Source organism: Calonectris borealis, chromosome 2, assembly GCF_964195595.1.
Source record: "Calonectris borealis chromosome 2, bCalBor7.hap1.2, whole genome shotgun sequence".
NCBI classification, from domain to species: Eukaryota; Metazoa; Chordata; class Aves; order Procellariiformes; family Procellariidae; genus Calonectris; species Calonectris borealis.
The window spans coordinates 2,134,871-2,162,463 of NC_134313.1; the positions used below are offsets into that span (position 1 = coordinate 2,134,871).

A 27,593-nucleotide genomic window follows, 5' to 3' on the forward strand; every position below is an offset into this window, starting at 1 on the left:
GGTGTTACCATAATGCTCTGGTTTTGGGGTTTACTTAAGGAGTCTCCTCATGCACGTTGTCCACCTCCCATCCCCAACAGTGAAATCTGGCCGAGTAGCCGGGAGGACTTCGCTGGGGCCGGCAACGTGACAAACTCATTCCTAGTGGGACCTGTCTCCTTTCACACGTGTGCAATGAGGGGAAAGAGCACGAGGAGGCAGATCATGGAGGAGGCAAACAGGAGACGACACCCCAAAATCAGGGTGCTGAGCTTGCTCTTATCGCAGCGGGGCTGCAAAAACATGACTTCAGCTGAATAAGCAACGCTCCGTTTTTCCCCTGAAGCTGAAAATCCGCATGGGAGGAAGCTCTCGTCTCCCAAGCATTTTGTTGCAGCTAAAAAAGCCACCCCCTGGCATCTGCTGTGTCTTCTTGTCATCATGCCAAGTCAGCAGCAAGCCCAAGCCAAGAAGCTTCCAGGATCTCTGTGTTCCTACAGATTTCTCCATGCTGCGTTGGGTGACGTTACCTGGCTCCAGTGTTCGAGGTTTTACTGTCAAACTCGGCTGGGCAGGTTGGTGCAAGTACCATGAGTTGGTCCTCAACACCCTAATAGGGAACTGTGACGCTTTCCTGCCTTCCCAGGAGAGGTTCTTTTCAAAGAAAGACAAAAATAAGGTGTCTTTGCACGGAAACATCCCCCAACAGCCCATCACATTCCATTGTGGAGAACATGCCTACCTGGGTAGGGTTACGATGGGGCTCACTGCCCATGCATCGAGGTTTCATCGCAAGAACTGGGGACTTTGTCCCCATGGATGCACTTACCCAGCTTCCTCCTCTCCTCGGGATCCTGGAGCAGGACGTGGAGCGACGGTCCCTCTGGCATGGTGACGTGGAACTGGATAAAAGCCTTCTCGTGCTCCGGCAGTTCAGCGTCAGATGCCACTGTGTGAAAAAATTGGGTGGGGATGGGCTTAGAGAGAAGTCAGGGTGCTGCTCGGCCACCTGGACCCCCACGGTGGTGGGGAGAAGGGGACCAGGAAGCCACATCCATGCTCATGTGGCCCTGATAACTTCAGCAGCAGTTTCCTCTCACCCAACCACAGCCTGCAACAACCAGCAAGACATTACTGCTGGGGAGAGGGATGAGTTATCACATTCAAGGCTTTGAAGCCAAATGCAGGATTTGTCCTGTGCACAGCACAAGTATCCGGCTCTTTTGCCTCCTCCCCTCCTTTGCTCCGGTCTGGAAGCAGGATTGGACATCAAGAGCCCTGGGTTTTCCCCACCTGGAGGTTAGTGACACCAATCTAAGTCAGACAACAATTAAAGCACAAGAGCTGGGCAGATTAAAGTGTAATTTGGGAGCTGTGCCTGGGACCCCTGCATGGGCAGAGAGCTTGTAGTGCAACCAAGGGGGTCCTTCGATGGAGAAACTGAGATGGATAGAGCTTGCACAGCACTCCAAGCACCGCGCTGGGCTCTGTTCGCATGATTTTTACACCCTTATTTCCAGCCAAAGCTGTTCCTCATCCCTTTTGGCTTCCAGGGAGCTCAGGGTTGGATGGCAGCCTCCTTGCCTGGCACAGGGTGCGATAGGAAGGAACCCAGAGGGCTCCAGGGAGCCTTGCTGGTCTGAATGTTAGGAGATCTCAAAGTCTGGTGAGCACCCCCAGCACAGGCATCCAGCGGGCTGGGAACTGGCAGCTCCAGGGCTGGCTCTCCCCATGCTAACCCTTTCCGTGTCAGCATCCCTGAGGGATTAAACCGCAGCATAAGGAGTTTATTGCCGGCTGGTTTTGGGAGCAAAAGATTTGTTATTCTGAACAAGGGGGTCAGGGAGAGGCAGCGAGCGGGCACGTGAGATCTCAACAGCATGCTCTGGATGGAGCAAAAAAATCCCCAAACACCCAAATTAGGCATCTCCTGCAGATTTGCGTTTCCCTCAGCACCTAAGGTTATTAGGCCAGGCAAACAGCCTCAAAATTTTAGGGGAAAGGTTTGCCCTGTCCCTTGTGACCCCATGCAAATCCAGCCCCATCGCCGACCTCTGCCGTTTCTGTCTTTAAGCTGCTCCAGGTACCCCATGGTACCCCACTCTCTCCCGTCTCTGCCCCAGCAGCTCTCCTTGCTCAATCCTGCTTCTGCAACGCCCACGCGGCACAAGCCCGGCAGCAAGATTTTGGGCAGGCTCTGGAGCGGGGGAGGATGCTGGGACAGTCTGGCAGCCATCGCCGTCACCAGCACAGCACTGCTTTCAGCAGTCATCCCCCCAAGAAGTCCCCCAGCCTGTCCAAAGCCACCCCACCAAGTGATGGATCAGCACCACAGGTCACAGTGTGCATCGTCTGCCTGCCCCCAGATCCTCTGCCTGACCCGAAATTGCTTGCACGGGTGTCGGTGATGGCGCAGATGGAGATCACAGGTCGCATCCTACGTCCACGCTCCAGATGGCTCGACGGAGCCGCGTCAGCCCGGCTCTGGCACAGCCACACGTACCCTGCTGCCAGCACCCTGCCACCCTGGGATGCCCAGGGCAGCTGGCCACGAGGCTGGCAGTTAAATTTGAGTTTATCCAGGGATATCCTGCGGTTTTTTTGGTTTTCTTTTTATTTTTTGAAGCCCCCAGCTGGCCTGCCACAAGGACCAGGGTGCCTCTGGAGGATGCCCGGCCGAGGACACCGGCACACGTGTGGTCAGCAGGCAGCTGAGCCCCCCATTTACCCACCCAGCCCCAAAGGGGACAGCAGGTGACATCCCTACAGCACCTTTTTGCTCACCTTCTGGAAAGGACTTTGCAAGCACTGAGCAAACCAGAAATATGGGGGAAATCTGCCCTGTGCATGAATCGCTGAGTCAATAAGCGAGATCAACAGCTCAGAGCATCCCAAAAACTTTAGGTTTTGTATCCATCTACCCTGTGCATATCTCCCTTCACCTCTTTTTTTGCAGTCCCTCCCAAACACCAGGCTACCACGTGGAGCCAGCATTTGGCTGAGCAGGCAAAGCTATAACACTCACCGGGGCAGTCACAGAGAGCAATGGCAGCGAAGTAGTGGGAGAGGGCTTTGAAATGCTCCGACTTGACATGGACCATGGTGGTCCAAGAGAAGGGAACATAATCCTTCACGTGGGCCTGGGTCATCGTCTGGTGCACCAGTGAGTAGACGTCTTCCACCTGTGAAGCATCAAGAGACAAGCAGCTAAGCCATAGGTTGAGATGTAGGACATCCATCAGGAGACAGTAACAGCAGGCTGTCTTCTCCTGGGGGGTTCTGTCGACCACAGAAAGAGCCTCTCCAGTGGTGACAGCCCCACCAAGTCCTCTCCTCCCCGAGGTGCTCACCCTTGCCGCCTCCTGGGCGAGCTGCAGCCGGGCGAGGAAGTCGTGCTGGGCACGCAGCAAGGTCATCTTCTCAAAGACGCACTCCTGGACCTGGGCGACCATCAGCCGCACCAGCATGTTCAAGGAGGCGGCACTCATATCCAGGCTGGGAGCGTTGGAAAAGTTTTCCTTCAAGTAGTTAAAGGCACCTGCATGAGGGAGAAGCTCCTGGTAGCCACCGGGCTTGTAAGGAGGAGGGCAGACTTTCGGACCACAAAGATTTCCCCACCAGCAGCACAGGAGGAGATGAGCTAGCAACCCAGCTCACACATCAAACATCTCACCATAATTGGCAGGTAAAAAGGTTGGGAGTCCCTTGCTATCTAAACCATCCTTGTGCCCACAGCTTTCTTCTCCAAAGCCCTGGGTGACCACAGTCCCAGGGTCCCTTTTTTCCCCAGCTGCTCATAGACAGATTAGCATCTCTCCTCTCCCCAGGTGGGACATCCCTACTGCCGTGCGGCAAAAGAGAGCCCTTTGGGTGGCTGCTGGGTCATCCCAGCTCCTCTTCATAACCCACAGAAGCAGCATGGTGCCAACTTGTGCTTGGTTTGTGGTCCCTTGAAGATGCCCTGTCCCCATCCCTCTTTGCACAACTGCTCTTGCCTCTTCACGCTCTTGCATGCTCCTGGGGAGCCGGGGAAAGGGGGAACCCACGTACCAGCTGCCTTCTGAAAGGCATCAATGGCCTGATTGAGCCCTGGCAGGGATGCACGGTCCTGCCGCGCTCCGATCTGGGTGTGCAGGGCTCCGATGTTGAAGAGCACGCTGCCCTTCTCGAAGGCCAGCGCTCGCTGGTGGGACGGGACCCCCGTCAGGGAGTCGTACCTGGGGAAGGGAAGAGTCAACGGCTGCCCATCCCTGGGTCCTCGCCCACAGATGCAGGAGGAGCCTGGAGGGTTTTCAGCGCTCTGCGTGGGCTCTCAGCCATGGTTCCCATCATGGCTCATCCCTGTGGGGCACACACTTTCCCCTACCTCCCCTAACCAACCCAGCAAGCCCAGAGCAAGATGAAAACCCAGCTCCCCGCATCCACCAGCCCCGGCTTTGCTGCCGAGGCAGCAATCCCATCGTGGAGGTTTGGTCCCGACTCCCTCCCCACTCGCGATGCCCCAGGTGGGATGGGGAAAGCTGCACCAACCAGTGGAAGAAGACACCCAGGCTTTTGGTGGGAGGGAAGAAACGGCTGTCGAAGAAGTAGAGCTGGTTGTAATACTCCATCAAGAGCTCGAGCCCAGCTTCATTGCGGCTTGGGGTACGCATCGCCTGTGGGGATGGGAGAGGAGACACGTGGGTGGGAAGAAAGGGGGAAAACAGAAGGGGAAATGATGGATTTATGGAGCTGCATATGCTGGCCAGCCCAGGGGCGGGAGAAACTCCACCTGAGATCAGTAGGATCAGATCAATATGATCAATAGGGTTAGATCAATAGCAGATGAGATGCTGCGCAGCAGCGGGAAGCAGCCCCCCGGCACAGGTTCAGCCACAGGAGAGGTCAGGGGGGCACCAATTCGGTGCTGGGGCACCCAAATCCTGGGCACCCCCAGGCTGGGAGCTGTGCTGATGGCAACGCTTGCCTAAACCAAGTTGGGATTATTATTTTTTTTAAGAGGGAAACTCATGCAAAGTCTGCTGAAGTAAACGCTAGGGAAAAAATAGGATTTTTTGATCTTAATAAAAAAGCCCTTGAGCTTTTGACCTGACACAGGGAGGAGGGTCAGAGCTCTCCTAATGTCTAGTTTTAACCACGGGGCTTTTCCCAGCTTCTGGCTTTGCAGGGCTCCTCTCCCACAGCCTGAAGAGCAGGATCAGGCCCTTCAACAGGGCTTGAGCAAGCCTCTTTCTTTCCTCTCTCCCAGATCAAAGCTTCACAGCAAGGCAAAACTTGAAGTTACTTATGAGAGCTGTTTCGTAAGAGAGGAGAGAATTCACCCTTACCAGATTGCTTTATATTTCCTCTTCTCCAAGCACGAGCTGGAGGAAGAGCAGTCGTTGAGCCTTGCCGGGGGTGAACTAATACTCATAAACCAGTAATGGATTGCATTATAACTTTTATTGCTGTTCTGTTCTAGGTTAGCAGGGTGTTAAAGGATGGGGAAAGAAAACAATTACTGAATAGTCTGTAATATTTTGTAACCTATGAACCGAAGTCGAATCTTGCACCCCGAGACACAAGGATAAGTGCAGTTTGGAGAGAGGATGAGGGGATCCCAGAGCAAAACGTGGCACCTCCAACGGGCGTTTCTGGACAAGCCAAAGCAAGACTTTGCAACTCAAGGGACACCCACCTGCCGTAGCTCCATGAACTCTTTGATTTCCTTTTCAAACAAGATGCCCTCCTCTCCATAGTGTTCACTGATGAGATCCTGGATGGGGAAACAAGAGAAAAGAAAACCCTAAGTCACCCTTGGAAATAGATATTCAAGATTTAAAGGGTGACTTTGGGCAATACTGTATAGGCAATTTGCAAGGTCTCTCTGCAAGGAAACCTGTGCCAGGGAAAGCCATCTCCTCCCCAGCCTGGCTCTTGCTCTCCATCATCTCCAGACCCTAATGTCTCACTTTCCCATGTTTTAAGTCCAGCTCCTCCCCCTAAACCTATTTTTTTTGCAACTGTTCCAAAATAGAAAACGTTTTGCAGCTGCTGCAGCATGTCCTCTAAAGCACCCAACCATACCCCAAGTGCACGGTTGCTCCCCTCCATTGTCTTACATCGCATCGAGTGTGCAAAACCCTGATGCTCACCTTCAGTGGTGCCAGCAAATCCAGCTCCTTCGTCTCCTTCAGGCCCAAAGGGATCATGGGGACGCTGATGGACTCGCTGGAAGAAGACAGGAACCTATTTGGTGGTTGGTTTAAAAGCCTTGGAGAGACCCTGTGTGTCAGGGACTAAAATGAAGCAGCTCTTTGCCCTGGGCTTGTGCTGCTCCTGTTAAAGGTAAAGCTAGAAGAGGACCTGACTCCGCACAGCAGAAGGATGTTCTTCCCAACGTGATGTCGGGAATGGCAGCACGAGAGGAGGGGTGCACAGAAAATAACCTGAAACCATCACACTTATTCCTCCGGCTTCTGCTTTTCTCTCCATTACAAGCACAATAGCAACAAAATAGGCTCCAGTAATGAAGCTGCTTTAATTACCAGCCCTTGGGAACCGGGCGTGATGCGAGCACAGGTCACGGATTCACCCACTCCTATGTGCTAATCTGGTCTTCGGCGCTGATAAGGACTTGCTTGGGGTGCAGCCCTGCGCCTGATATTAAAATTTTCTACGTCTGTTAAAAACAGTTGTCTAATAATAGCTCTTATCGCAGAGCCCGTTCGATATTGTAAAACGCTGAAGATAATGATGACTCTGGGAACACCCAGTTGGGGAGTGGTTTCTGTTTTAACTTTAAAACCGGGCAGTTGTGCAGCACTGAGGAAGAAGCGCTGTAGGATGACAGCCAGGAAGGACCATCTTTTGGGGGATTTAGCAGCTATATTGATTTTCTGCTGCCAGGAAGTAAAGAAATAGTCTGTATAAGCAGCAGAGCCCTGGAGCATGCAGAAAATTACAGCCCTGCAAAGAGCCCCAAAGCTGGACCCATCGTTTGGCTCCTGTATACAGAGATGGGGATGGGAACCCGTGGTGGAATCTCCAGCTCAGATCGGCTCTGCAAATGCTTTTCCCGATACCCATCTATCCCTCAGGGATGTCCCCAACCCTGGCACTGAGCCACATTGCCGCATCCCCAGACCCTTGGGCTCCCAGGGGACTGGTTTAAAGAGACGAGAAAGGTTCGGCGGAGTGAGAAATGGGAAGCGGGTAGGGCAGGATCAAGCCCTCGCCAAGCCCAGGTTTGCACAACAGCCCCCTCTCGTTACCTCCAGAAACCGCTGATAACTCGTAAGCACATCACTCATTAGTCCAGGGAGGAAAAGAGGCAAAGAAAGTTGCAAAAACCTGGGGAGCCAGGCAAGGAGGTTGCACCCACATTTTCATCTGTTCATACTGAATAAACAGCTTCAAGAGCTATAATTAGTACAGAAAAGCCATTATCGCTCCTTCCCTAACAAGATTTCCGCTTGAATCCAACGCGGGGAGCAAACAAAAGGGCTTTTGTTTGGCCTGGGAAGGGTTTTGGGGTTGCTGCTACCGCTGTTTTCTTTTTAAACCAGGGCAAACAAGCGGTGGGTTGTAAAAGCTGTGCATCCCTGATAGGGAAGAACTTGGGGAGGATGCATGCAACATGGGAGACGTTGCATGCATCCCTACTTCTAGCACAGAAGAAGGACCAACATCCAGGATTACATTCAGACACTGCAATACACCCTCTGAGTGCAGCAAATACCCACCGTGGTGGAGATATGGGCTCTCTTGGCGTTCTCCCCATAGGAGATCCCGCGACCCTAACACAATCCTGCACCCAGATCATCCTGGTCCTACATTTAATATCAGTGCAGCAACCTGCAGGATGGAGTCACTGATGCTCTCCTGGTCTTTGCACCTCTCTCCGTCCCCAGCAGCACAGCAATCCTCCCCTGAGGAGAACCATATGCCAGGAAAAGCACATGGAAGGACACAGAATCGTAGAATCATAGAATAGTTTGGGTTGGAAGGGTTCTTTACAGGTCATCTAGTCCAACCGCCCTGCCATGGGCAGGGACATCTTCAACTAGATCAGGTTGCTCAGAGCCCCCTCCAACCTGACCTGGAATGTTCCCAGGGATGGGGCATCTACCACCTCCCTGGGCAACCTGTGCCAGGGTTTCATCATCCTCATTGGAAAAAATTTCTTCCTTAGATCTAGTCTAAATCTCCCCTCTTTTAGTTTAAAACCATTCCCCCTTGTCCTGTCGCAACAGGCCCTGCTAAAAAGTCTGTCCCCACCTTTCTTATAAGCCACCTTGAAGTACTGAAAGGCTGCAATAAGGTCTCCCCGAAGCCTTCTCTTCTCCAGGCTGAATGACCCCAACTCTCTCAGCCTTTCTTCCTAAGAGAGGCGTTCCACCCCCCTCATCATTTTCGTGGCCTCCTCTGGACCTGCTCCAACAGGTCCATGTCTTTCCTGTGCTGGGGACCCCACAGCTGGACGCAGTGCTCCAGGGGGGTCTCACCAGAGCAGAGGAGCAGAATCACCTCCCTCGACCTGCTGCCCATGCTGCCCAAGATACAGTTGGCCTCCTGGGCTGTGAGCGCACATTGCCGGCTCATGTCCAGCTTTTCATCCATCAGTACCCCCAAGGCCTTGAGCAGCAGGGCTGCTCTCCATCCCTTCAACCATCTATTGAGACTGGGGGTCGCCCCGACCCAGGTGCAGGACATTGCACTTGGTCTGGTTGAACCTCATGAGGTTCACACAGGCCCACTTCTCAAGCTTGTCCAGGTCCCTCTGGAGGGCATCCCGTCCCTCAGGCGTGTCAACCGCACCACTCAAGCTTGGTGTCATCAAACGCCATCCACCCATTCATCTTGGGAAGGGAAGGAGCGGCAGTGGCTCCCACGTTGCTGCAGCGTTCCCGGTCTGTTCTGCCTCAGGGATTTCTGCTTTTCTCACCCAGCGAATCGGCTCTGCTGAGCCGCCCTGGCACGTTGGTTTGCTGTTGGTGAGCGTGCTAGGATTACCGCTCGGTGAGTCAAGCCCGAGGTGACTGTGTAAGCGTTTCAAAGCAACAGACCGTTTCAATTAACAAAAGGTCTAACCTCGGAAAGAGAAAAATAACCCAATACCCTCGATGGGAAAAGAAATCAGTGAGTAATCTGCTCTGGGAACAGCCAGAACAGGAGGTTGGACACCTGAGCAGCTGCGCTTTTAATTTCTTCTGCTAAACACCCTATTTCACCTGCTGGAAAAAACTCATGCTCTAGTGGGATGCTCAGGTGTCCTAGTTTCGGCTGGGATAGGGTTAAATTTCTTCCTAGTGCTGTGTTTTGGATTTAGTATGAGGAGAATGTTGATAACACACTGATGTTTTCAGTTGTTGCTAAGTGCCCTCCTAGTCCAAGGACAGCTCCCGTGCCTACTGACTGAGCTAGGTACACAAGATGGGAGGGAACATAATCAGGACAGCCAGCCCAGCTGGCCAATGGGGTATTCCATACCATGTGACGTCATGCTCAGTATATGAAGGGTAGGCGTGATCCAGGAAGTACCGATCGCTACTTGGTTATCGGTCAGCGCGGGTGGTGAGCAATTGCATTGTGCATCACTCATTTTGTATATTCTATCATTATCATTATTATTTTCCCTTTTTCTGTTCTATTAAACTGTCTTTATCTCAACCCACGAGTTTTTCTCACTCTTACCCTTCCGATTCTCTCCCCGTCCCACTGGGGGGTGGGGGGAGTGAGTGAGCGGCTGCGTGGTATTTGGCTGCCTGCCAGGTTAAACCACGACATCAGGAAAGGGGGATGATGCAAGTGGAGATGGTTATTTCTGACATTCCTCTTGCTTGCAGCGTCCAGAGAACACACCATCCATCCCCAAATACCTCCTAAGTATCTGCTAGGAAAAGCTGTTGAGTTTGCTCTGCTTGCAGCTCTATAGATGAAAAACATGGATATTCCCAAGATGAAAAAACTGTTTCCAGCAAATCAGGCCCATGCCCAAGTCCTCCCCTATTCTCCAGCCACCACCTCGTGGTCCCTGCCAGAGGGCCAAACCCTGTGCAGAACAGGGAAGCAGAGCAACGGGTACAAGGCAAGAGGCTGCCTTGCTCCCAGAAAAAGCAAAAGTGAAATAATAGTAATACTAATAATAAAAATAAAATCCCGACTGAGCAAGCTGCTCTTCCCACACCGCAGGCAGCTGCCTGCCTGGCTTGGCTGCCCAGTGTACCTATCGTTCTGGTACACGTCCACACTGCTGTTCAGCTCCTCCAGCTCCTCTTTCAGCAGCTGCAGGTTGGAGTTCACGTAGCTCAGCTCCAGGGCGACCGTCTCTTTGACCTTGTGGTTACTGGTGGCCCTGCAAGACAAGATCATGTGGATCAACCCTCCCTCATTTGATCAATCCTTTATTTATCAACGCTTGGTTGCATTGACAAATAGAGATTAAGTTATCCGGCAGTGCAATACCATGTGCATCCATCCAAACCTTCCTGCAGAACCATGCCTCTTGCTCTGCACATGATCATAGAATGGTTTGGGTTGGAAGGGACCTTTAAAGGTCATCTAGTCCAACCCCCTGCCATGGGCAGGGACATCTTCAATTAGATCAGGTTGCTCACAGCCCCGTCCAACCTGATCTTGAATGTTCCCAGGGATGGGGCATCTACCACCTCCCCAGGCAACCTGTGCCAGGGTTTCACCACCCTCATCATAACAAATTTCTTCCTTAGATCTAGTCTAAATCTCCCCTCTTTTAGTTTAAAACCATTCCCCCTTGTCCTGTCGCTACAGGCCCTGCTAAAAAGTCTGTCCCCATCTTTCTTATAAGCCCCCTTGAAGTACTGAAAGGCCGCAATAAGGTCTCCCCGGAGCCTTCTCTTCTCCAGGCTGAACAACCTCAACTCTCTCAGCCTTTTGGGACTGGGGAAGCCAGAGCATCCAGACCACTGTGCCATGGAGGTTGAGGCCAGGCAAAACTCATTACAGTGTTGCACCCTGCTCAGATGAACCTGCTATTTTTGCCCCAGAGCAACCTTCCCCTTGCCTATCCATGCTCCCACCCCAGTGCAGCTTCAGATTTGGCTATGAGCACTCAAAGTGATCACCCACATCAAATAAAAGTGCTTTATGGTTGGGTTTGAGGAGGAAAAACTTATTTTTGGGTGCAAACAACCCTTTTGCAAGAAAAGGGGGCTTGCTGTGCTCGCCCATTAGTAGAGCTGGACCCTGCCCTCCCTTCCCCACTCATGCAGGTCAGGAGATGTAAACACCAAGGATTGATTTCAGCTGCCTGCTCCCAGCAAGACAAGCTCCCAGGCTGATTATAACCTTCTTATCTGCTCCAAAGGAAAGCAGGGAGAGATAACCCAGAGCTGGCAGCGTGCAGTCCAGCCGTCGGCTGAAAGGAGCTCTGGCTGCTCGTGCTAAATCACACCAGGCTCCAGGAAAAACAACACGTGCACGAGCTCTGCTCAGCCAGGGCACCGCTTTCCCCCAGCTTTTGCAGAGCACACTGCCTTCGACTTGTGTTTTTTGTGGATAGGATCCTTCAGGGGCCTTGCCCTGACCTGGCTGAGGAAGGAGCTATGCTGTTTTAATTTTAAGATGCTTGTCCTTTAGTGTTTCCTCCCCTGACTCCCCTTTGCTGGGATTTCCCAAGACCAATGCATTTTTTTGTTCTAAACAAACAAAGCAAAACCACAGCAGGTCCAAAGATCTCCACGGCTGCTTCCATTTAAACATCCTTCAGCATTTCTGCAATTCCCCATACAGTATCAGCACAGTAATCACAGTCTTTCCATATAAACCAGTATTTAGTCGCTATTTTAGTCCTCCACACATCACAACACCTCCAGGACACAGGTGCATTACTGCTGTTGCTACAATTTTCTTCCAATATGAATTAAAGAGTTTCCCATTCTTGCTCCCAGCTGGCAACAATATCTTTTTTTTTTTAATTTCTTATATTACCAATAGGTGATTTGTGCTGATTTGCAACCCAGCAATACCAGGGTAACATTTGTATATACACATGATCTATTTCTGACCAGTGCTTTCACCCCTGCTCTGCAGCAAAAAGGACACATTATCCCACAAAGCCCGATTTTGCTCCGCAGGATTTTGCACGCACGTGCAAGTTTTTCACGGATTTGTCACGAGGTTAAGGTTTTAAAGCCCAATGTCTCTTCAGGGCACTTCATTTTGCACTCTGCAAGCGCCACATGCAGCAATTAAGAGCACAGTAACTCTGAGAGGTAATTTAGTGGAGCACTCGATCGTTTCCGTGAGCAAACCTGCACTGACGCGCTTCGTGCTCGCTGTCCGGGGCAAGCGCCGATATCCATATGAGCACGCAGAGCCTACGTGTCTCTATCAACCTCCTCCGTGAAGTTATCAGCTGTTTCTTTAGCTAACACCAAACAAAGATTTCTGATTTTTTTTTTATTTTATTTCTTTTTAAGAAACCGGTTTATTGGCGACACTTTATCTCCCTGATTGCTTCCCTCAGCCCCAGTATTTGAACAAGAAAGGAAAAGGTTTCCTCTGCCTCTGCCCATTTATTTATCCATCAAACAAACCCTCTTAGCACCACTGAGCAAACACCACGTGCGTTTTTTCCAACACACCATTCATGGCAACCTCTCCAGGAAAGGGGACTGATATGCTGAACAAGAACAGTTCAGGAGATTATTTTTTTAAAGCATTGAGGGTGGATTGTGGGGTTTTTTTTTTTTTTTAAGAGGCAAAGAAACCAGCAAGTTCAGCTGCAAACTCTGCTCCAAGCTGGGCAACCCACAGATTTTTCTATTTGCATTTAGCACTAGCCTAGAGAGATGCAAAGGAAGTTTCTCTGTGCAACTCAAGCCTTTAATTTTTAAGCAATAACCTTTATACTTACAACATAATCCCCCCCTCAGCCTTTAACTTCAGGCACAAGTTGATTTTTCTTCCCCCCCCCCCCCCCCCAATTTCCCATGTTTCATAAGCTCTGGGCACCGTAGCACCCAGAAACCCACATTATTACTCAGCTGCAAAGTGGACTTGTGGGAGGGAGGGAGGGAAAGTGGCTGCTACCAAAAGACATTAAAACTGCTGATCCAGCAAAAAAAAAAAAAAAAAAAAAAAAGCCCCATCAGTGTATTTCCCTGACCAAGTAATTAAGATGTGTTTTGCATCACATTTTTGCTCACTCCCCTGCACGCGGCTCTGATTCCTGCTGTTTGCACCAAAACCGTGGCCAGACACGTTTCTGCTAAGCCAGCACATTTTCCCCTTTTTTTTTTTTTTTTTTTTTTTTAATAATAGAGGGGAGTCGCATGGAGTGGCACACATTGGGATTTCATGGTCTTTTTTTAATTAGATGAGGCATGGCGGCCTGGTTGAAGCAGCAGGGTATGGGGGCTGTAACCTCACCTTCCCCAGGAAGCCCGCTGTCCTTGTCCACCAGTAAAATACCATTTCTTCCTATAGTTTGGTGGAGCAACTATTACTCCCTTCTTCCAGGTACACAAGTTCAGAAGTGAGAAGTCAATCATATTTTATTGGGGGTGAAAAATCAACAAAATGGCAAAATATGCCAAGAAAAGCTATTTTAGTGCAGCCTTATGATATTGTCTTATATTAACAGACTGCACATGTGCTCCAATATCCTACAGGAATATAAGATAAACACAAGAGCTACAAAAAAAAAGGTCATCCTCAGGTTAAAAAAGTAAAATAGCTGCAAAAATCATGCGATTGCATCATGATTGCATCATGACCGCTCCACAGAGGAAGGCATTAATGCGCTGGCTTTACTTGTGCTGGACCAGCTGCAATCTGAAAGCCATGCAAAGGTACCAACTTCTGCACCATCCCATAAATGCATCCTCCAAATAGGTGAAGAGTCGCTGGACTGCACCCATCTGCAAAGACATACCTGAAATTTCAGATTCTCCTCCTGGAAGCACTGGGATGGGGATTTTTGGAACTAAAGCTGGATTTGATCCATTTGCTGGAGTTATCAGGCAGGAGCTCTGCAGTCCAAGCTCAATCCCAGTTAAACATTTATTCCTGTTATTCCATCTGCTCACACCCTGCTTTGTACCAGTCTTCCAGGATATTAAAATGATATTTTTTCATTAAAATCTATAACATCAGCATTGCACCAAATGGAGGGCAGGCATTTCTAGGATGAATGGTGCAAAGTCAAGGGAAGACTGAGAAACCTCAACCTTAGTCATGGGAGCGCTAGCATCAGCTGCCTCCTAGATAACGAGACCACAGGGAAGGACCAAGGAAAACATCCCCAGCCAAATCCCCGGACCAGAGGGACGCTCCAGGAATCACGACTCACCTGAAGAGGTTTTCTGCCCCCGCTCGCATCCTCATCTCCTTGTTGATCTGCTGGTTAATCCGCGCCCGGCGATGCTGCAGTTTGCTGCGCTGGGTCTGGGCGAAGGGGTCGCAGCCCTGCTGAGAGAGAGGGGCAAGGTCTCACCAAAAAAACCCCACGATTTTGGGATTAAAAATGGCACTTTCAGAGCCCAGCATTGCACTTGAAATCAAAGGTTCATTACCCAATACCACATGTTGCTTACAGCAATTTATTTTCTAAGCTATTCAGAAAAGGCTTCCCAAATACAACCACGAAGGGATACAGGAACTAAGCATCTCCTTTCCAGGGTCTCGCCATTCAGACACAAGACAAGACCCAGGGAGCTGCAGACGAGCTCAGTATAACCCTCGAGCTTGGGAACAGATGTGACCCTATGTCTATAAGTGCTCCCATCTCCTGCCGGCTATAGGGGATCGAGCGCAGGCAGCAAGTCAAGAGTTCATGGGGGTGGAGAAATGAATTGCACAAAGCAGTAAATTAAAACCATCCCTGCCTCCTTCTTTGGCTTCGGCTCGGACTTTCTGCAGACAGGGCAACATGTTTAATCTCCGACTTCAGGAAATAACAGACGGTAATATCGCTCTGTCTCACGGGGGCAAGAGGTTATTATGGGATGCCCCAGGCAGAGAGGCTGCTGCGAGGAGGGTCTCTGAATCCAAGGCCATAAAAGCTCTGCCCAAGCAGAAATTATTTCCATTGTGCAAGGAGCAGTTCAGACGGATGAAATGAGCCTCTAAAAGGATAAAAAAAACCAAAACAACTCTGTTTGGGAGGGCACAAGGCTGGGCAGTTTAAGAGGATGGAGACCTCCGAGCCAGCACAAAGCACAGGCAGATCCCTCCAAGACCATATTAAGATCCACCACAGCACTACAAGAAATTACTCAAAGCCACTATTTCACCCTCTCACTTCCCTTAGAAAACCTCCATTTGCTGTGCACATCCATCTCACCCTGCTCCTCACTGCTTTACGTCCACCACTGCCAGTGGACCCCTACATCAAGACCCCTACATCCACATCAAGAAGGGGTTTTGCCACCCAAGAGACTCTACAGAGCTCCAACAGTGCCCGCTCTCGTCCTGTCCAAAACACCTCCTCAGCTAATTTCTTCCATGTAGAAACCTCAGTAGGCTTCATCAGGTCTCACCTCATTTCCAGGATGGGTCACAACTGTCTCAAACCCAACAAGCTGGGGCAAGGTTGTAGTGAGGTGTTGGTTTCTTCTCCCAAATAACCAGCGATAGGACGAGAGGAAATGGCCTCAAGTTGCACCAAGGGAGGTTTAGACTGGACATTAGGAAAAATTTCTTTACCGAAAGAGTGGTCAGGCCTTGGAAGAGGCTGCCCAGGGAAGTGGTTGACTCACCAACCCTGGAGGTATTGAAAAGACGTGTAGATGAGGCGCTTAGGGACATGGTTTAGTGGGCATGGTGGGGTTGGGTTGACGGTTGGACTCAATGATCTTAGAGGTCTTTTCTAACCTTAACGATTCTATGAACGCTTGGTTACCTCGCAAGAAAACACTATAGGTTCCGGTTACTCTGGGAAAACTTCTAACAAATTATTTGATGTTTCTGGGGAAGTAGGAAAGGATAAAAAGAAATCCTTACTCAAAAAAGGATGAGACCAGCTTCGATTAGTAAGTAGGGAATGGAAAATTCTGCATTTTCATGGACTTCAGCTTTTTGAAAATTCATTTCTTGTATTTCAAGTCCACTAAGTGGTATCGCCTTTGAAAAGGATCCGGGATTAACGTTGGCATTTTCATTTAAGTGAAAGATTTGAGCTCCTAATTGGTACATTGGAGACTGAGGAATCAGAGTCACTCCATCTGGTCTGTAAATCTACAGGCTTAATGCTTTACAGTAATCCATGAATTTGTTGAAATTACGGAAGGAACAAGCTGGAAGCATGAGACCCTGATTATTCTGGACAAGCAATTAAGTGGGACATTAAGAAAAACACCCCAACAGCTGCAAAAATCTTGCGTCTGAGACACTCGGGAGCAAATACAGGAAAGGTTGATTCAGAAGTGCCACTTCTGGATTTGCCTTGGGGGAACCCATCCATCCTGCACACATTGTTGGCTCCCTAGGGAAAAATCCAGAAATTGGAAGAAAAAGGAAAAGGATGAGGAATCCCACACCATGAAGCCCAAGAAGCTAGAAGGAGCTGGGTCATTGCTGAACACCGCCCTTAGAAAAAAACCAACCCAACCATGCAGGCACTACTCAAATCTGAGCACCCAGAGGCTCCCAAAGCAAAGGAGACAGCACCAAACTCTTGTCTAGAAAGTAACTGCTCATGCAGATGTAGTCCAAGATATTGCACAAGTATTTCTTTTACTAATTAAAGGCCGATTACAAACATCGTGCCTTCAAAGATGTTTCTTCACACAGTGCAAGACATTAACCTACATATGGAAGTTAAAGCTTAAGGGAGGGAAAGAAGCCGTAAAGAGAAGGTGGTGCTTATTAAAATTTTAGAAGCGCCTCAGGTTTACAGATGAGAGCTGTGTGTGCTTGGCAGCTCCGGAGATACGCAAGCCAAATGGGTATGCAAATACATCCAAATACATGCAAGTGAGCAGAATCCAGGCCCCCTCTCTCTGCCTCCAGAGCCATAAAAATCCATCCAAAAGTCAACAGCTCTGGTAGCAACTGTTAGAGGTGGAAAGCACCTCTTCTCTACCTCCAGCTCTTCCTACCAGAGCTTTCATCATCTTTGAGAACTCTCCACTTCTTGCAAAAGTTTGCTTGAAAGCAGTCAGAGGATTTAAAGTTTTTTTCGGGGGGAAGAAGAGCAAAGACTACCTGAATACATGGGCAGGAGGCCAGAGGAACCGCAGGTGAGAGATCATGGAAGAGGCACAAGTGGAAGGACTATGCAAAACACAGAGAAGGTCCATGAACACCTCCTTGTCTGGAGGCAAGGCAAGAATAAACTAAGTAAGAAAAGAAGCGAGATGCAGAGTGACATGTGAAGACACTAAGATGGCTCTACATGATATTCAAAAACAGCGTTAAAATCTCTTCACTGCAAAAGCAATTAAGGGATTTAGCTAATTGACTTGGCAGCTCCCCACTTCTCCCATGCCTGGCTTGAGACAACACCAAGAGGCAAAATTTGAGTCACTACAGTGTCAAAGCTGATGAACAAGAACCCTCTCAAGCATGCAAACAGAGCAGCACTGATCACTTAATCACATTAATCACTCCATCTTTCCACAAGGGCACAAAGGAGCTGCTCTCCAGGAACACTTGCAAGCCCTGATGCAGCTGGGGACCAAACAGGGTTCAACAACATCCAGGACATCACAGCATTTGGATTTGCTTAGACTTGGAGAGGGAGGTGCTGGGCTCTTCTCCCTGGGATCCAGTGATAGGACGCATGGGAATGGTTCAAAGCTGCACCAGGGGAAGTTTAGACTGGTCATTAGGAAGCATTTCTTTACCAAAAGGGTGGTCAAACACTGGAACAGGCTTCCTAGAGAGGTGGTCGATGCCCCACGCCTGTCAGTGTTTAAGAGGCATTTGGACAATGACCTTAATAACATGCTTTAACTTTTGGTCAGCCCTGAATTGGTCAGGCAGTTGGACTAGATGACCACTGTACGTCCCTTCCAACTGAAACAGTCTATTTTATTCTTCCTCATAGACACTAAGCCATTTGTAGACCTGCGAGGTTTCTTTCCCTATCTGAACACTGGGTGTCTTTTCAATGTAATTTAATGAGATACTTATCAATTCCCATCCAGGCTCCTAAGTCAACAGCAAAAAGGTACCGGAAAGTCAGGTATTGGAGCACCTGATGTAATACCAAAGCCCTGTGAGGATGTCGAGTCAGGATCTCAAGACTTGCTGCCCTTAGGGACTTCACGTGATCTCCCTACACCTTGCTTTCCTCCTCACCCTTCATGAAATTGGGTAACTGCAGTAACCCGTGGGACTGCAGCACATCTTGCCTCAAGAGGATCTGCTGTCGGTCCCAAAGCATCATCCCTGGCTGGCACGGACCAATATAAGCATTACGCCAAGGCCACCAAGGGGAACAACCAAGCCTAGTCTGCAGCCGCTCCTGGAGCATTGTAGAAATGATGTTATTTCACAAATATTGGAGTAAGAAGGAAATCGCGCTCTAGAATAAGATGCTTAGCCCAGGTTAACTTACATATGAAAGGAAACACCATCACAAGCAAAAAAGGCCATATTTAAATCAAAAGGTAGATAGGAGAGACAGAGAGTCAAGAGGAAAGCATGCCCATCCTCCAACAGCTTGCGTTCAAAGGAACCAACACTTGGCCTGTGCCTGTAGTCTCCAAGTTGCAACCAAAAGCTAAAAACTACAGCACAGTTTCTAAAGCAAGCAGTGACGGATTTAAGCATGCCTTACATAAGGGGGGCATAGAGAAAAAACACACCAAAACCCACTGTTAGGTTATAAAAAGGATTTTCCTTGCTTAATTCTTCTTTGTACAAGCTCTTGAGGTCAACCCTTTAAGGTCAGAAGAAAGATGTGTTATTTCAACCAGCCTCTTGGGCTTTGGGGTCCACCTAGCGACACCAATAGAAGAGTAAAGTTGGGTGCTTAAGAAGTGGCCAGGTTGAACACGAGATTTCTTAGCCTTCCTAGTTTGAAGCTTTTACAAAGGAGAAGCGAGCATATAACTCTTCCAGTAAGAGGCCATAAATTGTGTAGCAGCCAGGGAACAGCCCAGCTTGTATGTACACAGAGGTCAGCATAAGTTAAGAAAGCCATGAAAATGAATGAGGTGTGGGTCATTAAGTTATACGAGTTGTGTCCAGCTCTGAAGTTTACTGCCTCCGACAAAGCAGGATTAGAGGCAGTATTATTGTAGCAAGGCCATTTTATGCTCAGAAGACATCTGTCAAATAACATTGCGTTCAACCCTCAGTATGGAAAGATGACAGCGTTACAGAAAGCTCTCAGCCAATAGGGGAGAAAAGGGAAGAGGTCAGAAGACCCCTTCCAGAGGGGGCCAAGACAAACACATCCCCTTTGAGGGATATCAAGGTTTCTGCCAACTCAAACTCGATCTTTGAAGGGAACATATACAATGATGTAATAGTGTTAGCAACTCCCCAACACCTCTTCCAGTTCAAGAGTACCCATCTGGGGTGTTAAATAGGGCAATTATGTGGTTAGGTTTCCTTCTATAAGGAAGTCCTTAGGGAACGTTTGTTTAGAGATGATCACCAAGTGTACTTTGCACTTCACATCTCCAGTAAACACAAGGAGATGAAGACTGGATATGTCTTGGGTGACAAGACACACCTAGAGCGTTATTTGTGACCCTGGTGACAAAACAAGGCCACCACCTCCCAGCCTTCCCAGAACTAATCACCTGTAGGAAGAGGTGGATGCCAGCAAGTCCAAAGGACAAAGCCTAATTTCTGCTCTTTCGATTCTGCTAGAAGAACAGGAGTTCGGTCGCTGGAAGCAACTGAGCAAAAGCAAAACTTAAGCGTATGAAGCAAACAAAGGATGACTGCGAGTTGTTACCGTGACACCTGCGAGAAGGGAAAACACGATCCTAGGACGTGCTGTTAAAGTTATAAGCAAGAGAGATGCATCTGGAGATGCAGATCCGGTTGATTAAGGGGCTTCTGCATCCCTGTCCAGAGGAACAGGCACAGATCAGGAGCATGCTGATAAAAAGCCAGCCATGGATCTCTTCAGAGAAATGAGGAAGGGGTCTGTAGCTGGGATTTAAATTATAGCCCCAACAGGTATGACAGCAAAAGCTCCCAGCTACCTACAGAGCTTGGCTGGATCACAGGAGGTGCTCCACAGCCTACCTGCTGAAACATGGACCAAGCCGTGCCATCTCCAAGACCGGCTTTAGCCACAAAACAGTCACCACCAGGATTATTGCCAATTACAGCAGCTGGAGAGTGCCCACAGAATAGCAGGAGAAACTAAAGAAGTTTAATTTGCACGTAGACTGGAAACATCCATAATACGGCAGTGGTGAGATGAGTCATCACCTGGTGCTGACCTAGGCTATAGAGCCAGCCCCACCACTGAGCAGACAACCTTCACAACCCCAAGGACAGGGAAGTTCAAGGAGAAAGCTGCAAGGGGAACAGGGCACTAGCCAGCCTTGTATCACTGCCATGTGGGTATACAAACATATGGAGACCCTTGGTGCCAGACAACGCAATATCTAAAGGACGAGCTGCTGCTTCAGGGAAGTCAGGCATTTTTCCCCCCAATTCTCTCTCCTTTTTCAATGAGGGAATCACCTGGTTTCATGGAAATCAAATTATCTGCCCTAAAACTTGTCATTAAGGTCATGCACTACACATGGTCAGCAGTACATCTGCACCACAGTCCTGGTACCCCATGTCAGACAATACAGGCCAGGATCCAGTCTCACAACGCAGAGCGATGTGGTTGATATCGGATGACCAGAGCTCAGGGACATAGCTGAGGACTAACAACAGGATTAGGCCCATCTCAGCTTCCACTGCTCAGACTAACTTGGGAGATGGTGGATACCATGAATATGTTAAGTGTAGCCCAGCTGCATTTAACAAAGGGACCAACAATGCTCATCTGCTACATCCCCTGAAGCCTCAACTGCCTTCAGCATCTCCATTATCCCAGACTGCTGCATATGTTCCTACAAGCCTTAAGGATTATTTTGTTTTATATTTATATTATAATTTATCCCTCCCAGAGAATAGACAACTTATTGCTTTTTTTAAGGGAGGGAGTCAAAAGGCATCAAGAGTGTTACTATTCAAACCCCCCCCCAGGGAAGAAAGAACATGGTTCAACCCTTCTGTTGGACAACCCGTTGGGGTTTCACTCATATGACCTCTCCAGTGCTGCCTTGTTCCCTCCTCACATCAACCAGTTGCTAAGGTTGATTGCTCAGGGCATAAATACACCCCTCAGACAAAATGGCAGGAGCTCTGCTGCAGCCTGGCTCCCCGTGACTCACCTCCACCTCATGATCAGGGCCACGAAAATGATCAGAGGGCTGGAACACCTCTCCTATGAAGAAAGGCTGAGAGAGTTGGGGTTGTTCAGCCTGGAGAAGAGAAGGCTCCAGGGAGACCTGATTGCAGCCTTTCAGTACTTAAAGAGGGCTTGTAAGAAAGGTGGGGACAGACTTTTTAGCAGGGCCTGTTGTGACAGGACAAGGGGGAATGGTTTTTAATTAAAAGAGGGCAGATTTAGACTAGATATCAGGATGAAATTTTTTTACGATGAGGGTGTTAAACCCTGGCACAGGTTGCCCAGAGAGGTGGTAGATGCCTCATCCCTGGAAACATTCAAGGTCAGGTTGGACAGGGCTCTGAGCAACCTGCTCTGGTTGAAGATGACTCTGCCCATGGCAGGAGGGTTGGACTGGATGACCTTTAAAGGTCCCTTCCAATCCAAACTATTTTATGATTCTATGATCTCCTCCTACCCCAGCAGTTCCCACAAAAGCCACCCCAGGTGCTCCTTCTACACACACAGAGAGAGAACTGGCAGTCAGAATAAAATAAATAATATAAAAACCCCCACCTTTGGAGCCATAGGCAAAGCCAAGCAAGGCTACAAAACAAGCCTGAGATATCTCGGTTTGACACCTGATAACCACAAGGGCCATGTTCCAGATAAAGCCACAGCAACCTTTGGACATCATGAGTCACCCTACCTGCAAACTGTCCTCTCATCCAGAGAGGGAATTCCTTTAAGTAGGACTGGGATTCATGGGCAATGCCAAAGCCGTGCCAGTTTGGGTTTGTTGCTAACCCTAAAGGTCCCCAGTCTTCAGCACTGTCTGCTTAGTGAGTCCTGGGTGGTGAGCTCCTACACCATTCACCACCACCAAGTGAGCTACCAACCAACCTTTCCAGCACTACCAGTCTGCGCTCACAATGCCATTAAAGAAAATGGCACACGAAGAAGCACAAGGTGCTAAAGCACAAGAAACCAGATGGCTTGTGCTCAGGAAGCCTTCAGCCCCAGCAGGATGGTGAATGAAGAGCTGAAGATCAGTGCTTGGGAGGGTCAAGCACCAACTGCCAAGCGTAATTCAGGTAGAGGTGGGCAACTCCATGAGAGCTGGTCAAGTCCAAGCTGTGTTTGCTCTCTGCTAATTCACCCAGCTTGCATCAAGGCACATTACAGAATATCAACATTTGCTCTGTAGTTAAAACTAGAGCAAAATACCTGTGCAGAGACAAGGAACAGCCAAAACCGACAACAATTTCTGCAGCTCTAGGAAGCGCTGACACACAAGCTACCACTGTCATTAACAAAGGTACCCTTGATCCATGACCCCAACCCTGTGCATTGAACACGTGGTCTCCAGCTGCAACCTCAACCCTACAGGTTTTACTCAGCAATTGCTTACAACATCTCCCACTGAAAAAAAATAGGCAGGTACCTACTTTCATCCACTCTCAGGAGCAATAATATTTCCTAACAGAGTTTTGTCCCCAAAAAGGGATGTTTCCAAGTACACAGATGATCCAGCAGCTGGAAAACTTGCTGTAGAAATAGGGTAACTGGAGCATCAAGCTCTCAGCACCTATTTTATTTCCAGAACCACGCTGGTCTAAAAGCTATTTTGACAGAGTCAGAGCTGTCAACTGGGATTATTACTCCTCTTTGCAACCCACGAGTTTGAGCCAGGCCAGCACAGGACAAGTGGCCAAGTGACCCTGGTTTGGCCGCGTTAGCCTGTGTGATAGAGAGCAAAACAAAAGCCAGAGAACCACTCCACACACAAAAGCAAGCTTTAAAATTCTCTTTTTTAAAAGATTATTGATAATTTCCTTCTCCTCCCGGCCAAGGGCATTTCAGAAAGTAGCATGGGCTGTTACTACAAGACAACCAGTAGGTCACAACAAGTGTTTTTGCTCCCTGAACATCTATTTATATATAAAAGTCCCTATCACAAAACTAATCTCATGAAGCACTCCAGCTGAAAGCTGTTTTTCTGTGGGAGACTTTACCAGCTAAAACCTCTAAAACCTTTTATTGAGAATATGGTTACATCACACAGCCTTTTAACAAATGAGTGGAGGATTAAGGTTTTACATTTCCCAAAGAAGTGCCCTCACTGTTGGCTAATGCACTCAGCAAGAGGAAGAAAAAATAAAATGGGGGGGTGGAAATAAAAATATGGGGAATTAGGGTTTTTAAACAGCAAAACTTGCATCCAGAGCTTGAATTTTAGACGTGTGAAACCGCTCTGGGGAGCTGGGGGAGGCATAGGGGTGTCTGTGCATCATGAGAGCCAGGGCAGGGCGCCAGCAGGAAACAGATGTATTAAATCTTCAGCCCTGGTACATGAACCCTGGCAAAAAAAGAAAGTCACCATCACAGCAGCATTTGGGATCCCGCACAAGAGAGCAAATATACAGCGGCCGCATCTACAGTCCCTGATGCTGTCAGGGTGGAAAAAAAAAACAACTAAAAGAGGCTACATTGAGAGCTTCTTTTAATTAAAGAACTGATATCATTAATAGGAAATCTAATGAGGTGTTTTGTTTTTTTAATTAAAAAAAGTAATCATGTTATGACAGATGCTGCATATCCCGTGCCAGTTTTCCCCCCCTGCTAAAGGTTTGCAACATTTTCCTATGTTATTCTCCTCTGTGCTACTGTCTGACAGATCCAAACAGAGTAAAGTGATTGCTCATACAAGGTAAATGGTGTGTCTGTACACAGAATAAATTGGGGAAAAAAAAAGTCCTGCTAATCCTCCCTTACAAGCAGCACCTTCTATTTAGACACGGCCCTGGGTAAACTCCAACCTGGTTTAAGGTTGCAACCTCTTTAGCTGCAGTCAAAGAGGCCAGGCTCAAGTGACTCAAGATCAGACTGATCCTTGTTCAGCCGAGGTTGCAATCTCAACCCTCGCTCAAGAAAAAACCACCTCTAGAGCCTGACTGAGTTTTGCTTTTTTGGTTGTTGGGATTTTTTTGGTTTTTAGGTGGGTTTTTTTGTTGTTGTTGTTGAGGCTTTTTTGCCAAAGGGCTGCAGAAACGCAGCTCTCTGCTGAAGAACAAGTTTTGAAAATTATATACTTGCAAGAAGAGATCAGATTACAGGGCAAACTCACGGCAGGTTTATAAAGCTGGCTCCCAGGGGACAGACTTAACGGGAGACGCACTTAAACAGCCTCAAAAACTAATGCTCACCCATCTTTTCTCGCGACAAGCGGCACTCTTTAAAGCCCCTTTGACCCCAGGAGCATGCATTGATGACCAAGGGATGGCGAGGAAAAATTGAGCCGCGGGGTCGGTAGCAGCCCGAGGACAATCCCCGTTGGTTTCACCCCGCTGTTACTAATTAAACGAGTGACGCCAGCGGAGCTATCGGCCCCATCTCGCACGCATAGCCAGGCTGCCGTTGCACCGATTTTCCTTGCAGCTCCCCGGGGAGAAGCAGCAACACCCTGCCCGGTACCTCCAACAGTAAGGGGCAGGCAGTGCTTGGCTGGACCATCTTCCTATGGGCAGGAAGGAGAAAAAGCTGAAATATAGGAGAATTTGGTTAAAAGTAGTCACTAGGAAGCTTGCAGATGGAGCCAGCGGAGGAAGATGTGATAGAGGAGTGGAGTTTAAAAGATGATGAGCTATGAGATACTTGTCTGCTTATGGATGAGCTACTGGACACATTTCTACCCCACATCACACAGTAAGCCCTTCTCCAGCCAGCCCCTTGCCATGCCCTGACACCCCCAGCATGGTTCGATGGCCAGGATGGACCTGCATCCCCACTCATGCCCTGCAGCACCCATGAGGACCACCATCCCCATGGACCGGATAGGGATACCCAGCCCCACGGAGCATCAGTTGGGTGCTTTGCCATCCTGCCCCCACCCATGGCACCCCACCGCCGTGCCTCACCTTCCGGGTGCTGCCGCTCTTCAGGGCTCGCAGGAGGACGAGGCCACTGTCCCCGTCCCCCTCCCCGCCACCAGACGGGCTCTCCTCCTCGGGGGGCATCATCTCCAGGGGCACAGCATCCACGGGCTGAGGGGGGTGGGCCCACAGCTGGGGGCTCCCGCCTGACCCCACGGGGTGGCTCTGGGGCTTGGTGTCCCCTCCTTGGGCTCCTCTGGTCCTCCTAGCCTAGCCCCACACCCTGCTAGCCCCCAGGGAGCTCAGAGCCCAGCCCTGTCCTGGGTGGGGGCTTAAACCCCCACTAGCCCCTGCCCTCTGCTGCTACAAACCCCCACACACCTAACATCTGGGCTAGATGTAAGCCCAGAGCCTGCTTCCCCCCTTGCAGAGCTACCCCAGATGGGGGAGAATCCCCACAGACCCCCCCTTGCAAGAGCTACCCCAGATGGAGGGGAACCCCCACAAACCCCCCCTTGCAGAGCTACCCCAGATGGGGGAGAATCCCCACAGACCCCCCCTTGCAAGAGCTACCCCAGATGGAGGGGAACCCCCACAAACCCCCCCTTGCAGAGCTACCCCAGATGGGGGGGAACCCCCACAGACCCCCCCTCGCAAGAGCTACCTCAGATGGGGGGGAACCCCCACAGACCCCCCCTCGCAAGAGCTACCCCAGATGGGGGGGGAACCCCCACAGACCCCCCCTCGCAAGAGCTACCCCAGATGGGGGGGGGACCCCCACAGACCCCTCCCTTGCAGAGCTACCCCAGATGGGGGGGGGAACCCCCACAGACCCCTCCCTTGCAGAGCTACCCCAGATGGGGGGGGGAACCCCCACAGACCCCCACTTGCAAGAGCTACCCCAGATGAGCAGAAACCCCCACAGACCTCCCCCTTGCAGAGTTACCCCAGATGGGGGGGAACCCCCACACACCTCCCCTTGCAAGAGCTACCCCGGGGGGTGGGGGGGGAGACCCCCACAGACCCCTCTACAGAAATGCCCCAGCGGGGTGGGGTGGGGGGCAAACCCCTCAGCCCTACAAACCTACCTCCCGTGACAGAAAAACCCCACGGCCCCGTGTGAAGCAAGCCCCGGCCGACCCCCCCCTACGGGAGACGATGCCCCCCGCTCACCCCTCGGTGCCCCCACACGGCCCCGCCGGTCAGGAGCGATCGCGGAGCCAGCCCCGCCGCGACGCGGGGCATAAGCAGGGCGGCGGGGCGGGGCGGAGCGCGGCTGCGACCAATGGGAGAAGGGGAAGGCGCGGATCGGCGGCGGCATCGCCCAATGGGAGCGCGGGACAGGAAGAGGCGGGAGGGGGAGGAACGGAGCGGGGAGGGGAGGGGAGGGGCGGGGGGGGAGCTGTCGCCCGTGGCAACGGTGGGAATTAGAACGCCGAGGACGTCACGGGAGGGGCGGGGCCTCGCGGGGCCCCTCCCACAGCCACAGCTGGGCGCGCCCGCCCCCCCCCCGTACCACATCTGGGTGCGCGTGCGCTCCGCCCCCCGCCACATCTGGACGACCCCACCTCCAACCAGACGCCCCCCCTCCGCATCTGGCCGCTCCCCCCTCCCTCCGGCTACATCTGGATTGTAGGGTCTGGGAGGGGGGGAGCACCCTTCTCCCATGCAACTCCCCCCCACCCCGCAACATCTGGGCTGCTGTGGCAGGAGGGGTGCAATAAGGCAGCATCCATCGTGCACCCCCCCACTCAGCCAGCTGCCTTCTGCCCCGATGCTGTGCCCCAGGCGCTCCCCTCTGGGTGGCCACATCATACCATAGCCCCCAACTCCCCCCCCCAAAAAAAAAAAAGACCCCACATCTGGATGGTGACACTGCAGCTCACACAGCTGCCGGAGCAATTCTGCAAGACCTGGGACTGTTGCAATTCTGCGACACCTTGCCCTGCTATAGGCATTAGACGCTGCTTCTGTACAGCCCTGTGCAAAATACAATAAAACATAAAAAATGGTACAAAAGTAAATTAAAAAAAAATAAAAGAAAACCCACTTTCTTACTGTTTCCAGCCAGATAAAGGCAAATCCTGCCCCACTTTCCCCACTCTGAGCTATCTTGTTAAGCCATAGCGGGGTTTTACTTTCAAGGACGCTCATAAAATAAAAGCTGGACTGGGCAAGAGCGTTAAAGCCGGCAAAATTTTATGGAAAAGTCACCAGGGATTGGAAAAATCCAATTCCCAAAGTGCTGACAGGACCCTAACGTGTGCAGTGCCCAGCATGGGGATGCTGAGCTGGGCTGTCACCAGCATATGTCACCATGAAAAGGTCTCTTAGTCTTTACTAGGGCCTGGCTTCGTTTCTGTAATGAAGTTAATGAGACCGCGCTTGTTGCGTGATGAATCCTATTCATGTCAATGGGG

General features: G+C 50.2%; 1 protein-coding gene across 1 annotated transcript in view; it reads right to left on the reverse strand.

The window, feature by feature from the left end:
• Positions 1–25,596, reverse strand: part of RHPN1 (rhophilin Rho GTPase binding protein 1) — a 32,811-nt gene extending 7,215 nt beyond the window's left edge. Inside the window, exons 1-10 of the mRNA XM_075141065.1 lie at positions 25,219–25,596; positions 14,294–14,412; positions 10,187–10,315; positions 6,114–6,189; positions 5,657–5,734; positions 4,510–4,634; positions 4,030–4,196; positions 3,330–3,517; positions 3,005–3,161; positions 809–928 (exon numbers count right to left, since the gene is read on the reverse strand). Of these exons, the coding sequence (XP_074997166.1) occupies positions 809–928; positions 3,005–3,161; positions 3,330–3,517; positions 4,030–4,196; positions 4,510–4,634; positions 5,657–5,734; positions 6,114–6,189; positions 10,187–10,315; positions 14,294–14,412; positions 25,219–25,320 (1,261 nt within the window). The 5' untranslated portion in view covers positions 25,321–25,596. The remainder of the gene's footprint in view (positions 1–808; positions 929–3,004; positions 3,162–3,329; positions 3,518–4,029; positions 4,197–4,509; positions 4,635–5,656; positions 5,735–6,113; positions 6,190–10,186; positions 10,316–14,293; positions 14,413–25,218) is intronic.
• Positions 25,597–27,593: the final 1,997 nt, after the last annotated feature.